Source organism: Athene cunicularia, assembly GCF_003259725.1.
Source record: "Athene cunicularia isolate RWA chromosome 1 unlocalized genomic scaffold, athCun1 chr1_part2, whole genome shotgun sequence".
In the NCBI taxonomy this organism is placed as follows: Eukaryota; Metazoa; Chordata; class Aves; order Strigiformes; family Strigidae; genus Athene; species Athene cunicularia.
In genome coordinates, this window is record NW_020799092.1 from 38,209,314 (window position 1) to 38,226,170 (window position 16,857).

At 37.6% G+C, this 16,857-nt stretch overlaps 1 protein-coding gene across 2 annotated transcripts in view; it reads right to left on the bottom strand.

Annotated features, from left to right (window-relative positions):
* The window catches only part of METTL25 (methyltransferase like 25), a 59,379-nt gene that overhangs the window by 16,742 nt on the left and 25,780 nt on the right, over nt 1-16,857 (bottom strand). For both annotated transcript variants that reach the window (XM_026868478.1, XM_026868479.1), the window contains 3 exons: nt 4,959-5,053; nt 2,419-2,448; nt 1,266-1,339 (listed from right to left, as the gene is read on the bottom strand). In XM_026868478.1, coding sequence (XP_026724279.1) covers nt 1,266-1,339; nt 2,419-2,448; nt 4,959-5,053 — 199 coding nt within the window. The remainder of the gene's footprint in view (nt 1-1,265; nt 1,340-2,418; nt 2,449-4,958; nt 5,054-16,857) is intronic.

Below are 16,857 nucleotides of genomic sequence, written 5' to 3' on the forward strand. Positions count from 1 at the left end.
CTAACTTCACAGCAACCCATGTAGTGATGTGCTTTGGATCTGTGAATAAAACAATGCTGGTAACACACAAATGTTTCAGATATTCCAAACAGTGATTGCACAGCATCAAGGCCTCTGTTTCTCCTTCTGCACACAAGGAAGTAGGCTGGGGGTGTACAAGAAGTGGGACAGGACATGGTAGGAACAGCTGACCCAATGGACCATATAGATAATCCACAACATGTAACATTATGCTCAACAATAAAACAGGGGTGGGGGGGAGTATTTCCAAGGTAGCCATTGCTTTATATCAAAAGTATAATCTTAAATATTTCCTCCAAATTATGATTCCTTTAACAAATGAAATATATTATCACCTGTCTCACACTTTTTCTCCTTTTACAATTTAGTAGCCATGGTTTTATGTGTTATATATTATTTCATTTTAAAATAAACCAGCATTTATTCTTCCATGAATTTGACCTGAAGGGTAAGATATCTGGCTCTACATCTAGCAAAAGATTTGGGTGTATCTGCAATATTATAGATCGGAATTATTTTAGGTCAGGAGTATACTTCTGAAGTGAAATTTCTGGTTTTGCCCACTTCCCATGCTTTGGTTCACACTGTGGAATAAGATCAGAGCTCAAAAAAAGGGATTATTTTTAAAATGAAATTAAACTGGAAGGTGTGCTTCTGGGTGTGCTCCAAGTCCTAAAAGGCATACATCCCACAGAATTAGATAAAATCTAATCCAGCTACAACTCCAGAAGAGAGTATAGTGCAGCTGTCAGGTCCTAAGCAGCAGCTCTCCAAATCCCACCCAGAAGGGCACAGTACTTGTCAGTGTGGGCATGGGCGGGAAGTACCTCTTCACAGCCATGCTGGCCATTGGGCTTTCAGCAGTTTTCCTCAGGACAAATGGAAATGTCTTTTTGTCTTCTGCAGTATTAAAGCTGCCAGGACCTCTGCATAACAGGGTAACCCAGGTCTATGTTGACTTCTTAGTGAATTTGCTGTCAGTTCTCTGGTGAAGGTATGTTTTATCCACATATCCAGTACCAAAGAGGACCTATTTCAACTATAGGTAAAGGAAGGGCAGTACATTTGTGATGTGGATTTAGGATAAACAAATCTGTCCATCATTGTAATATCAATATGTATATACAGTCTGATGAGACTGATTCTTACACCCTTCTGCTTTCTAAGAAATACTTTCTCTACAGAATAGAGGTGGATGAGAATCAGATCTTTGGTTCATACTCTGTGAATTCAGAGCTTCCTACCTTTTGGTGACACCATAAATTTCTTCTATAATAACCTGAAGAACAGCTCGATAAAACAATGATTCTGTAGGCAGCTGCAAAAATTTTTACAACAGCAAGGATTTAAAATTGGCATTGAAATTAAGATCAGAGTAACAAAAAGAATATTGGTTTCCTTAACTACTTATTGGCTTGTATCTTTACAATCAGTCATAACAAGTTTAAGAGGACAATTTACTAATGTTCTTGCATCCAGTTAAAATAACATTTTTGGGCCAGATTCTAACATATCACAAATGCAAGGAAAAAAAAGAGAACCCCAAACTCTGAAGTTCAAAGGTTGGCAGCGGGAAAAAGAACAGAGGAAAAACGTAATGATCATGATTCAAATTCTACTATGGAAAATAAATATAACAATTTATCTAAGCTGTTTAAAAGACAAACAGAGTAATTCTTTAGCTGAATCGTCATACACTGTAGTCTGAACCATGCATAGAGCCCTATGCTCACAAAAGCAGAAAACACTGAAAACTTCATATCTTTGCACATGAAAGATCTGTTTGCATAAAAATAGTTAATGATTGCCAGTTAAGCTGAGCAGTGGGCTTACACACAGAAAGTAGAGGTGTCTCAGCCTTGCCTTTTAAATATTTGCACAATCGGTGTCCACCAACCCTGAATGGATAACTTGCACAACAATAATTCAAATTATTCACAGAGAAAAAATATACAGGGATTAAAAATTAGAATGATGATGTTCCTAAAAGGTTCAAGCTTTTGTCATAACAATTGCTATTTTTACATTAGTTCATAAAACACTGGGATAGAGTGATCCAAACCAGGGATATCAGAAGGGCATTTATACTGAATTTATATATTAGCTGAAAGATAGCAAAAGAAGTTGGAAAGGGCAGTTCAATGCCTTAAATTTTAACTTGTCCTTTTTTCCCAGACTTTTAATTGTCAAAAGAAAATAGATTCACTAACTACAATTACAGCAATAAAAATGTGATTTCATGATGACACATGCTATCTATCAGGCTTTGATATAGCGTATGCTAGTATTTTAGATTCCAGAAATGCAGAAGTTCAATAAAAGGTCATGGATTAAGTGCATTCAAGGAGGAAGAACACATTTTATCTTAGAATGGCTAAAATAAACAATATTACTTACCATTTGGCCAACTGCAACTCGCTCCAAAGCCTTTAAGAGTGGAGGAATTAAATTGCTGATATGTTTATTCTTTATCAGAACATTTTATAAACACATTGTATAAAAGTCAGAGGAGATGATATTTTAAAAGATTAATGGTGTGACATAACATGAGCTTGCACACTTTAAAGTGTTAATAACTTTAGGGACTCATAATCAGCTCACTCCTATTATTTTGGTTTATTTATAGTAGAAGCAATGATAACCAACTGTATGGAAACATGCACGCAAAATTTGTTTGTTTTTCTTAGTATTGTAAAAGAATTTCAGAGGATTACTTTTTGTGAAAGTGCTAAAAAGAAATGCATTATTCTTTAGTCTATTCCTACCGAAATACAAATATTTCACTTTGCATATTCAACTATTTTAAAATAAATATTAGTTCCATATACCACATCTTTAAATACTTTTAGTCCCTAGTATTCAGATAAAATGAACTTCCACATGTAAAGTTAAATAAAATAAAAATGTCAGGGGGACTGCTGTTGATAATGCTATGCATTATCTTTCACTAGATTCTTCATACCATAAATTCTGATGTAGGTGTGAGAGTACTTGATATTTATGATCCATATTGACATAGAATGACAATGAGAAGCATGGCATATTTTTCCACAGTTGAAAAGATACTCTGCCTATACAAATTTCAGCTGAATATTAATGACAGAAGTAGCAATGAAGATAGAAATTCAAGAAATTTTCTGACACTACAACTCATCAGACTGCAAACCAAAAATGCCCACCACTTATAGGACATCGGCACCTTTAGCCCCCAGACTCCACTACAGTCAACAGGACTGCTTGTCTCTGAATCACCCACTTCTCCTTCTCCTAGTTTTAGAACTGATCTTGTATTTCAGACTGTTCTTCAAACAACATTCAAGTAGTTGCAGTTCCTCCATTTTATGGCTTTGCCCAACTCTCAGGTTTGACTTTTGCTGTATAAGCTCTAGGTCTAATACCAACGTATATCTGCTGCTGCTTAGCAGATGAACATGGGTTCTAACATGTACTGTAAGGGTCTGAAATTGAAACTCTTGTCCAGAAACATTGGCCCTTGGCACTTTAACCAGTTTGAATGACATGTACTAATGAACTTCAGTAACAATGCTGAGCACCATAGCTCAGCAGATTCAGTTTCCCCTAGCCAGCCATTTCCCCAAGGAAGATGGGTGCCTAGCTTCACTGTGCTGTCTCCCTTGTACCTCTAAGAAGGCAAGGAAAATCCTAGTAATGAAAAATGAATAGAGAATTACAAACATAATAATAGTAAAAGTATGTAATGACACAGGAGAACTCTGCCTTTCATGAATGTTTAAACAAAAAAAAGTTTTTAACTGCCAAATTGCTGTGATTTCTGAGAAATCTAAAATAAGATATATATGCCACGATCAGTACTGTCTCTTGGGGGTCATTTGCTTACAAAATTTATCTTCCTACCATTGTTGAAAAACAGTCCAAACTTTTCCTTTCCAGAAGAAATGGAATGGGAAAGGAAACAGCTAATGCGTCAGCTGAGGAAGAACTGGTATTTTATGACAGTGACAAGAAAAAGAGAAAAGGCAAATCCCTTTTAGAAAGCACTTTTTGATAAGTTTTACAGCCACATCTCTAAAAGGGGCAATTTTTTTCTTGTACTTTGCCAAGGGTAATACATTTAAGCCTTATGAATACTAACCAACTGTACTCCTATACCTTCTCCTGATAGCATTTAATTATCATGTTAGTTCAAGTTTACATAACCTTGGTATGTTAGCCTATACAAAGTCTTTAGTCTACACTGTTCTCTGTAACACAGGTACAGAGTTAGCAGCAGAGGCTAGCCAGAACCTGATGTGATTCATCTTGATACCAGAAATTAAAAATTAATAGAGGAAAGCAGTAATGGTCTTCTAACCGAAATGGTTGAAATTTTCAGTGCATATCTGTTTTTTCAAATTAGACAAAATTCATCATCCTGTCTTGACGAGATTAGGTCTTTAAAAGCACTTCATCTCTTGGTGCAATGTTAAAAAGATGTTTCCAGCCTCTTAAGCCACATGGATTTTAGAGCTCTTCTAGTTTTTGGAATAGGTAGGTTTGTTTAGGTTTTAAACAGTCAGAACATTCAATATTATGAATCATGAAGGTGTTGGGGGAGTTACTTATTGCAATCCTTCTACACTTACCTCGTTCCCCACTAAGTCCTTGGCCAGGAACTACTACCCTGAGGGGCTACCTCCTTTAGGTTTCAAGAAAGGTTTGGCCTTTCTGTCCACTCTTAAAATGCATTTCTGTCAATACTCATTTTTTCATGCCTTCAGCAAGTATAAAATATACAAAGCTGGAAGGTCAATACTATTTTTTTAAGATGTAATTCATCATGCTTACAACAATAATGATGTTATACTGTAGAGTCTTGGATTAAAGTCATGGCTCTAGGACTAGAGGCCAAAAACTATGAATTCTATAACATCTGGATAAAGCTCTAAGTAGGAAAAGGAAAAGAAGGGCAATCATACCAAGCATGCTGACATTCTAGCATTGCGACCACAGCACCAGCCCATGTCCTTCAAGTACTGACACATGGGAAATCCCCACACTTCCTCCAGGCATTCTGCAAAATAGAGAAAAAAAAAATAGCCCAGCTTTCATTGTGTACTTTTCTCTTTACTTACAGAACGCACAGTGTATTGAGCAAGGTGAACAGGAGTTAATGGTAGCAGAAACACTTACCTCTACTAGCCTACTACCAAAAACCATTCCAGTGTTATAAAAGATGTATTTTCCCCATAACTGATGTTTTTCATTAATGCAGAATTTCTGATAATTTCACGTTTTCCAAAATGCTTTTAAGTGAATGTCTTTTATGAAAAACCACTGAAAAAAGTTCCAAGGGACAAGAGTTTGCAGACACTCAAGGCACCCCCTGCCATGCCATGAATTACAAGATGTAAGATGGGCAGTTGCTCAGTATAGCAGGACTTAAATATTGCTTTTCATTGGGTTATTCTTCCACCATAAACATCTTTTAAACATCACACAGAACAATGTGTATTTGTTTATTTCAGTTCTGAAGGCCCACACTTCGCTGTACTGCAGAATGTTTGTTTTCCAGAAAAGAGCAGCTGCAAAGGCTCCTGCTGTTTCTTCAAAACACAGAGAAGCATTTGCATCACAGTCTGCACTCAGTTTGTTTCAGTGTCATTTATATTTTGAATAACAACACAATTCTTCATTATTTAATATTAATGCTAATGTGGGAAAACTAAAGTACAAGGATTACTTTATAGATGTTCATAATACCCAGTTTAAAATGTAGACAAACTTTACAATGTTTTGAATTTTCATTAGCACATTTGTCAGCTGATTTTTAGAATGCTGAATAAAAATCACTACTTTCTTTAAAAAAAAAAAAAAATTGGCTAGGATCCTGGCTTTTTAGCACAGAAAGATGACTCAGGCATATTTAAAGATAAATCATGTAATGGGGTTAAAAAAAGGACAGCAGAAATATGATTCTTCAAATTTACCAACAGTCTGAGATACATACATGTAAGCAGATTTCATTTCATGGAAGTTAAGCAATGAAAAAGGGAAACAGGAAACTATAAAGAGTACGACCCTTCTCCCCACAGCAAAAGCCCTCAGATATCTAGCAGTAGTCCCCAGCCTTTGCTGACCTCTAGAAAGTAACAGCAAGCAGGTAATCTTCTGCAGGCAACCTCACACTTTGGTCTCCTTCTAGCCTTAAGAAATAAGGCTCTTATTTCATCCTCTTAGGGGATGAACACTGGTTTGAGGACCATGATTTAAGAATATGATTTTAATCCTGGATAATCAGCAGAAGGAGAAAGAAACTTCCTTAAGATATAAAGATGAAATTTGACAAAACAGATTGCAACCTGTTTCAGCACTAGGAATGTACTAAGAATTTTGCGTCCCTTCTGACAAGCTATAAAACATTAGTTAACTTCAAGTCTGATTATTGAGTACATGGAATAATACTGAGTATTTCTAGTACAAGGAATGTAATAACTTATTAAATATATTTTTTGCAAAGGAAACAGTGACTGCCATGGTTCCTATTGTATGATTCACACTAATAAGTCTTTCTAATACATATGTTAAAATGTTTCAAAAAAAAATTTTGCAAACTGAATCTGAAAGATTAAATAATTGATCTTTTCAAGTAATCCTTTCTAATTTAAACCCTGTCCTTTAGGCAACCTAATCATCCATGCAGGTTAAAGGTGCTACCTGCTGAGCTGCAATCTCAATATTAGTGCACTGTACTCATGCATAATTCTGAAGAATTTATGACACTGTTGAAAAAGATAACCAGGCAAAGCACCACTTTCATTTAAATTATAGAAACTGTAAAGTAGGAGAAAAAGGGAGAAACACTAATGCTCTAACTTAGAACTTCTTTTGTATATCCAAAGTTGACCACACATCTACAATATTGCCTTGAATACTATGTATTTTTCATATCATGTCCACTCTTAAGCACATTGTTGATTAAAAAAAAAAAAGTAGGATAAATAGATTGCTGTAAAATTCATTTATTTATCAGCTACGTTTTAAAAAGCTGGAAATTCTTCTAAAGCCTGCAACTATTTTCAGATATACTTAATATTATTACCATACAGAGCTTCTATCTGACAACACAGCAGCTGTTCTAAACTGTATAAATCTCCAAAAATATTCAGGCAACATTTTAAGCATGGGTATTCTATGGAAGATTTCACAGCAAACAGCTCAAGTGTTCAACAGCTCATGAATGTTATAATTCAGCATAGAGGAGCCAATCAGAGAAAATTCCTTCCATGAAAGGTGGAATGGGGAATTCACAAAATGAAGAATTCTAGGTAATCATTTGATGAGCTGAACTGAAGCTATGCTGGGATATAATCCTAGAATCTATTAGTTAGATAGCTGTGACTTTACCTCTAAGCTAGTGACTTAAAAAGACTAAATTACACATTTAATAAAATTAATTGCTGCAAACATTGCACAAAAATAAATCACTGAAAGGAAAAAAAAGGCAATTCTGTTATGTTCTAGAAAAAAATGTATAGACCAAACTATAATGTTAATGTGAAACACAGAGGAACAGAACATAGGAAACAAGATACAGTTAAAGCAGCATCCTGAACAACTTCACAGAATCTCAGAATTGTCTAGGTTGGAAAAGACCTTGAAGATCATTTAGTCCAACCATTAAGCTAACACTGACAGTTCCCAACTACACCATATCCCTCAGTGCTGTGTCGACCTGACTCTTAAACACCTCCAGGAATTGGGACTCCACCACCTCCCTGGGCAGCCCATTTGTGGTGGTTTAAGCCCTGCCAGGACTGAAGACCATGTTGCCGTGGTCCCTAACCCGCACTCAGCCGGTCAGGGTTGGAAGTGAGGCACAAACCCCGAGGTTGAAATAAGGAGAAATTTAATACAACAGTGTAAGAAACAATCTGAACAACAACAATAGCAATAATAACAACAATAAACAGTAATAGCAGTAAACAAGACAAAAGATACACAGAGAAATACCGCAGTGAACACAGCCAGCCCACCACGCGTGCTTCCCAGGACAAAAGCCATAAAGGAAAGCTTCCTGCACTGCCGCACTGGACCTGACTGTCAGCATGGTATGAATACTCCGGCTGGAGATCCCTTCCCCCTGCTGGGGAACCTTAACCCTATCCTAGCTGAACCAGAACACCATTCCAACGCCTAACAAGCCCTTCTGCAAATAAATGCTTCCTAATATCCAGTCTAAACCTTCCCTGGCACAACTTGAGGCCATTCCCTCTTGTCCTATCACTTGTTACTTGGTTAAAGAGACTCATCCCCAGCTCTCTGCAACCTCCTTTCAGGGAGCTGTAGAGGGCGATGAGGTCTCCCCTCAGCCTCCTCTTCTCCAGACTAAACACCCCCAGTTCCCTCAGCCGCTCCCCGTACGACCTGTGCTCCAGACCCTGCACCAGCTCCGTTGCCCTTCTCTGGACACGCTCGAGTCATTCAATGTCCTTTTTGTAGTGAGGGGCCCAAAACTGAACACAGGAATCGAGGGGCGGCCTCACCAGTGCCGAGTACAGGGGTCAGATCCCTTCCCTGTCCCTGCTGGCCACGCTATTGCTGACACAAGCCAGGATGCCATTGGCCACCTTGGCCACCTGGGCACACTGCTGGCTCCTGTTCAGCCGGCTGTCAATCAATCCCCCCAGGTCCCTCTCTGACTGGCAGCTCTCCAGCCACTCCTCCCCAAGCCTGTAGCACTGCTGGGGGTTGTTGTGGCCCAAGGGCAGCCCCCGGCATTTGGCCTTATTGAAACTCCTCCAGTTGGCCTCAGCCCATGGCTCCAGCCTGTCCAGGTCTCTCTGCAGAGCCTCCCTACCCTCGAGCAGATCAACACTCCCACCCAACTTGGGGTCATCTGCAACCTGACTGAGGGTGCACTCGATCCCCTCGTCTAGATCATCAATAAAGATGTTAAACAGGAGTGGCCCCAACACCCAGCCCTGGGGGACATCTCTCGTGACCATTCGCCAACCAGATTTAACTCCGTTCACCACATTCTCTGGGCCTAGCCATTCAGCCAGTTTTTTACCCAGCAAAGCGTGTGCCCATGCAAGTCACAAGCAGACAGTTTCACCAGGAGAATGCTGTGGGAAACGGTGTAAAAAGGCATTACTAAAGTCAAGGTAAACAACATCCACAGCCTTTCCCTCATCCAATAAGCAGGGCACCCTGTCGTAGAAGAAGATCAGGTTTGCCAAGCAGGACCTGCCTTTCATAACCCCATGCTGACTGGGCCTGATCCCCTGGTTGTCCCACATGAGTTGTATGATGGCACTCAGGATGAGCTGCTCCATCAGCTTCCCAGGCACTGAAGTCAAGCTGACAGGACTGTAATTTCCCAGATCATCCTTCTGACCCTTCTTAGAGATGAGCATCACAGTGGCCAATTTCCAATCAGTCTGGACCTCCCCACTCAGCCAAGACTGCTGGTAAATGATGGAAAGCGGCTTGGCGAGCACCCCAGCCAGCTCCTTCAGCACTGTCGGGTGTATCCCATCCCGTCCCATAGACTTGTGTGTGTCTACGTGATGCAGCAGGTCACTGACTGTCTCCTCCTGGATTGCAGGGTGGTCATTCTCCCAGTCTCTGTCTTCTGGCTGAGGAGGCTGGATTCCCTCAGTACAACTAGTCTTCTTATTTAAGACTGAGGCAAAAAAGCCATTAAGGACCTCAGCCTTTTCCTTGTCGCTAGTTACCATGTTTCGTCCTGTGTCTAACAGGGGATGGAGTCTCTCACTGGTCTTTTGCTGTTGACACAAAAAAGTTTCTTGTTGTGCTTGATTGCTGAAGCCAGATTAATTTCCAGCTGGGCTTTAGACCTTTTGATTTCTGCCCTGCATACCCTCACAGCATCTTTGTAATCACTGTGAGTCATTAGCCCCTTCTTCCAAAGGCCATACACTCCCCTTTTCTCTCTGAGTTTCAGCCAAAGCTCCCTCCTGCTCAGCCAGGGTGGTCTTCTCTGGTGCCAACTTCTCTTACAGCACCTGGGGACAGCCTGTTCCTGTGCCATTAAGACTTCCTTCTTAAAGAGTGTCCAGCCTTACTAGTCCCCTATACCCTTCAGGACCATCTTCCAAGGGATTCTGTCAAGCAGGTGTCCAAACAAGACAAAGTCAGCCGTTTGGAAGTCCAGAATGTCAGTTCTGCTGCCCCCTCTCCTGGCCTCTCTAAGAATAGAGAGCTCTATTATTTCCTGATAGCTGTGCCCTAGTTGGCCTCTAACTGCCACATCATCCACCAGTCCTTCTCTGTTCACAAAGAGGAGATCCAGCAGGGCACCTTGTCTGGTCAGTTCACTCACCAGCTGTGTCAGGAAGTTATCTCCCACACATTCCAAGAATCTCCGGGACTGGTCCCACTCTGCTGTGTTGTATTTCCAGCAGAGGTCTGGGAAGTTGAAGTCTCCCACAAGAACAAGGGCAAGTGATTGTGAGATTTCTCCTAAATGCCTATAAAATATTTCATCCACCAATCTGTCCTGGGTGAGTGGCCTATAACAGATTCCCACTACAACATCTGCCCTGTTGGCCTTCCCGTGATTCTAACACAAAGACACTCCACCCTGTCTTCCCTACACTTGTGCTCAAAACAATCATAACAGTCCTTAACATAGAGCACCACCCCACTGCCTCTCCTTCCTTGTCTGTCCCTCCTAAAGAGCTTGTAGCCATCAATTGGCACACTCCAGTCATGGGAGACATCCCACCATGTGTCTGTGATAGCCACGACATTGTAATTTTCCTGCTGCATCATGGCTTCAAGTTCCTCCTGTTGGTTACCCATGCTGTGTGCATTGGTATATATGCACTTGAGATGAAGAAGCAGCCTGGTCTCCCAGGAGAAAACAGAGTTCATTCTAGTACTACCAACAAACCCAGGAACTGCCATAACAGTTGAGCTTAGTAACAGGAAATTAAAATAAATCCTTTGCCCACACTGTATTAAAATATTGCTTTTTAGACCTGTTACCTAATTCTAAAAACTTAGCACTAGCCATATTAAAAATCAACAACAGAAACATGAAACTCCAACTTAAACACCCAGTGAATAAGTTATAAAGATGGCCTTTGATTTGGACATATAGCTAGTGTATTAAATACTATGCCATTTCCATTTATATGATGATTCAAGAGACAGTAGTCATTTTCCAAATGCACAAACCAAAATATTTACTAGTAAAAAGAACATATATATTCTGGTACTCATAATTTTAACTATAATATTAAAAATTTTACATTTTTGCAAAGTGCTAATTACACCTGTATTAACTGGAAAGGAAAATGACCCCTATTTTGTAAATTAAATTACCTGGAAAATATCTCAATTTTACTGGTAAACATTGTAAATGTATAAACTCTCATTAGTGCAAAATCAGAATTGAATTATAGGATACAAAATCTATAAACTGCCCTAAAAATGTATAAGCTAAAGGAGGAGTATTTTTATATAAACTGTTAATACTGTGATCAAATATTTTTCTGAATTTTCTTAAGTATAAAAAATTAGTTCTTAGACTGGACAATGGAATATCTTGGAGTTGCTTTTAATAAACTCCAAAAAAAAGGGAGATGAATTTCAACACTGACAAAGGCTATTTTATACACTAAACTTGTCTACCTCTTTCACTTAGAGAAAACTGTCACTGAACTCAATTGCCACCTTTCCATACTATTGGCCACCTCTCACAGCACTCAGTTAGCAAGGCATGACACAAATTTTAAAAAGGAAAATAATTTCTATCCTAAATCAGACAAATCCCATTTGCAAAGAAGGAGAAAAAGGTATAATATATACATAGACAGAATATGCAGCTATCCTTATATATTTTTTAAGGTAACCAGAAATATTAACAGAAATATATTTCATATGTCCTACTCCTTATTCTCCTTAGCACAGTCATTATTAGCTGGCAAATTTATGCATTATCTTAGTGGAAACAGGTCTTCTGTAACAAACATGAGACATGACTATGCAAGAACTGCAGAAGTGGATATACCATTATTATAATACAACAGAAGTCTTCTGCACAACAAACCTTGCAACATCCAAGTTGGAATTAACACTCATCACACTGTGCATTAGATATTTTCTCACCAAGGCCTTGAAATTGCAATACTCAATGCAGAATATTGTTCTTAAAAGGAACCCTGCTGAAGTCATTCAAATATTACAAACTGTGTAGCCTACTTATGCTGTAGACTGAAGGATTAGAGCATGTACAATTGTATATTTATGTTGACATTATGCTACAAAGATGTGTAAAAAGGCAATATCCTAATACTTATAAAAATCAATCATCATCACTAAAACTATGGAAGATATATTAAAAGACTTAGTGGAAACTGTATTTCAAGATGGGAAAAAGTTTTCTGTAGTTCTCTATTTAAAAATGGCCTTTTCTTTCAAAAGAAAGCTTTTTCTGTCTTATTTTAGTTTGAAAGATCTTTTTTATTTGCTCTCCCCTGTTGAATAAGACAGTGTGTTTATTTGCTTAGTTTGGTATAAAATGCACAATGTAAGGGATTTTATGTTGAAACAACCCATTTTTTTCTACTTCAAAAAAGGCAAATAGACAACTATTTGATACTTTATTTTTTCAGAAGACTACTATTACACTCCTGCAGATATTACTGAAATAAGTGGTATATTGAACATGTGTAGTCCATCATTTTCATGATATTTTATTTTCAGAGAATTCATGTTTGAGGTCTTATGAACTGCTGGAGAAACAGGCATTAGTTCACTTACCATAAGCTCTCTGCTCTTGAGAAACAAAGGCTGTCACTATGCACAGACTATATTCTTAACAGAATTCAGGGAAGGAATTACCCTATTCAGACCAGCAGAAAATATACAGCGACATTGTGCTTCAACAATGATATAAATACTACCATCTAAACAGATTAATCTTGCTTACCATGGATTTATAGCTTTAGTAATTCTTCTGCTCTCAGTATAATTAGTCCTTTTGCACTTGCTCTCAATAATAGCAATTATTAAAAAAAAGTGAAGACTTTTTTTCTCAGCTATGTAATTTTTATTACGTACTAAATATTCTGACCCCATTTCAGAGCACACAATTATTAGGGTATTATTCTGAATCTCCTTGAGAGAGCACAAGCTATTTAACTGTGTTCTGCATGGTAAGAGACGAAAAAAGGTTATTAACAGATAACGTTCTTAGATCAGTAGTGTAATTGGCACAGGCAAAAAACCATTTTTCTTTTAATGGTTATAAAAGTAAATAATTCTGCATGTTCTTTGATAATAATTTGTATAGGCCTCAATTTTTCTTTAACTTTAATCTCAAATCTCTTTGATCTTTTGCAGAAATCCAAGTGTCTACAGAATTTCTTATAAATAGATAGTAGTTACATACTTCATCAGCTTAATTGCTCTTAAGACACGCTTCAGCATGACAGAGCTATAAAGGATTGCTCGAGGAAACAAAGCATGGAAGAAATGGTAAATTCAGTTCTTAAGCCACAGTCCTGCTTCACAGAAGGAACTCATCAGATGAAACACCTAAAATTGAAGGATCCCTAGAAGAAGCTACAGAAAAACAGAAGTTGTAAATAGAAAAAAATTGCCAAGGCAATATGGCATTAATCCAAAAACTAGAACCAGGTTTAAACTGCCAAGCTGCAGTGTGAAACTTTTTGATTAAAAGTCTTTGGTTCTGGAGATCTGAACAGCAGGTAATGTAATATTAATGCCTATGAAATGCTCAAGGGAAGGTCCAGGGAGCTTCCAAACAGGAAGCCTCACATTTATACAGAGAGAAAGTATTTTAAAAAATAGAGTCACTGGATATATGAGCAAATATATTTGGGAAAAGTCAGCGTGACTTTCTTAAAGGGAAGTCATATCTCACAAACATACTGGAATTTTTTTTGAAGGCTTCAAGTAACACTTAGGCAAGCATGATATGGTGGGTTTCCAAATGGCATTCAACAAGACCATTAGAGAAACTATTAAAACACAGAGTAAGATAAAAAGTACTCCTACGGATAAGTAATTGACAGAAACAAAAGACTGGAATAAAACATCATTTTTCACAGAGAACAGAGATCACCAGCAGAGGCCTAAGGAGACTTCTGCTGGAACAAGTTGTTGAACAAATTCACAGATGATCTGAAAAAGTTAATGAAGAGTAGAACAAAGTTTGCCAATGATCCTATGGGCAATAAAAATTAGAATCATTTCTAATAAAAACTAGAAATGAAATGGCATATAAATTCAATGTAGATGAAAGTGATTCAAAATGGGAAAAATATTAACATAAAGCATACAATGAATGGCTTTGAACTGAGCACTGACAGTTTGATGAAAAGATCAGTCTAGTACTAAGAAAAAGAAAAAAAAAACCAACCAAACAGGAAACACTATTATGCTGCTATATAAATTCATGCTGCACCTGAATCTTGAATTCTTGTTTGGATTTATTTTTTTCACCTTGGATAACAAGTAATACCACTCAAAAAGAGAAGAGAAGAGAAGAGAAGAGAAGAGAAGAGAAGAGAAGAGAAGAGAAGAGAAGAGAAGAGAAGAGAAGAGAAGAGAAGAGAAGAGAAGAGAAGAGAAGAGAAGAGGAGAAACAGTTTTGTCATAAGTAAGGAAAATTTTAATAGCAGGAGCAAGTAATACAAAAAATTAAAGCTGTAAAACAGATAAAAGGGGAATGAATAATCATGAATGGGATGGAGAAAATAATTAGGGACAGATGTTTACTGGCTTTTACACCCAAAATTAAGGGGTATAAAAAACTTCCATGAAGTTAGCAGCCCTAAAACAATTAAAAGGAAATGCTTCACACAATATGCAGTTGATTCCTTACTGTAACATACTACAGATGCTAAAAGTTTACATATGTACAAAAGTAACCTGAAGGATTTAAGGAATAAAAATTCATCAAGGGTTATGCAAAATTCTCAGATATTTAAGTACCTTGAAAAACTCAGCTAAAGACGTTTCTAATATAACATCATGAATATGATGAAAGTTCGGTGCTTATTTCAAATTTGGGTCTATCTCAGTGGATTCATGCCAATTTAAACTAATAGATGATCTGTTTCATGGTGTGTTTCAATCATAAATATAACATGGAAATAATCACTCAACTTTTTGATTCTGCCATTAATACTAATGAAATGACAACAAATCTGTATTCAGAAGTGTTAAGCTTGGATCATAACCAAGGGACAATTATTTATCTTTAGCAATTCTGAAATCCTAGAGGATTTCGTATTACAAAGTGATACCAAAATCTTGCATGCACTTTCCAGTACTAGGACAAACACAGAATAATTACGGAGTGAAGATTACTTAAGATGAAATAGTAATTCCAAGTAATGATATAGAATTCTTGATAGCATCTTCTGAGTTCATAATTAAATGGTATTAAATGCCATCCTTCCTTCTCCTGAGATTTTTCAGTGGAACGTAATCTCTATTACCCTCATCAAAATCCTTCATGCACAGTCTACTTTGTCTCTTTGTATACACTGCCAAACTCAGTCAAGGCAGTACTGAAATACAAATAACCTAACCTATTTCAGGTCTTCCATAGCATCTATCTTCTATGACATTGTAGTATCTCAGTCTACTTCTAGGATTCCAAACAAAGGAGAGAAACTACTTAAACTGTCTTTTTTCCTTCATGGGAAATACTAAATCTTTAAGGCTTAAAGACTTCATAGTTCTTTGAGTTTGTATTTTTCCTAAAAATCCCACTATTAAATGGGATTTTTCCAGGACGAACAGGGAGCAGGGGGGAAGAAAAATGTTCTTCCATTTCAGGAAGCAGAATCAGCTGTCATCAAAATAATTTTCAAAACCCAAACGTAGGGTATGGTTTAGGTACTGCACATTATAGAAACCTCGGCTTTCTCAATTATAATCTCTTATTGTTTACACACACACAAAATTTTAAATGTAAGATAGTTCCAGGTTTTAATACATTTTTGTTACATTTATTCATGAAACATACTTCAATAACTTAAATAGGTAATGCTGTCATTTAACATCTGTAAAACTTACCTAGATAATATTTTTTCAAGTTTCATATTTTTTTCAGGACCAATTTTGACAGAAAACATCTGGATTTTAGCGACTAGTTAGCTCTGTCACAAATTCATGAAAATGTGCTCTTGCAGCAATATCTAAAGATGCCTCGGAAAGAAAATCAAGCTTTTTGATCTTTTGCTTGGAAGTGTTTTCCTGTGTTACCATGGTATCAGTGATAGTTATTTTAAGACACTGGCTGTGGAATATCTTTGAAAATATACCTAAGCAATACATAAATCATCTGTACTCTAATACTTCTAAAACAGTGACCAATATTTCCATATTTCAGTGGAACAGAGTGATATGAAGCCATTATGTTTGTGTAAGGAATCCTTCAGAAAATTCAATTTTGAAGTTTTTGTCCACTGAATCCACCTTATTTAAGGCTGTCCTGGTTCAGCTAGGATAGGGTTAAGTTTCCCCAGCAGTGGGGAGGGAGCTCTAGCGGGGTGGTGTGGTGGGGGGAGTTATCCAATACCATGCTGATGTCAGGTCTGGGCACCCAAGGGCAAGAAGGGCAGAGGCAGCTTTTACCCTTTGCTGCTCTATCCTTGTGATATATCTCTGTATATCACTTGTCCTGTTCATTGTTATTACTGTTAATCGTTATTGCTGTTGTTGTTGTTCGGTTTATCATTTGTTACACCGTTGTATTAAATCTTTCCTTATCTCAGCCCCGGGGTTTGTATCTCACTCCCTGCCCTGTCCGGTCATCAGGGCCTAAACCACCACAAAGGCCTTTTCAGTTTTCACAAAACTGACAAA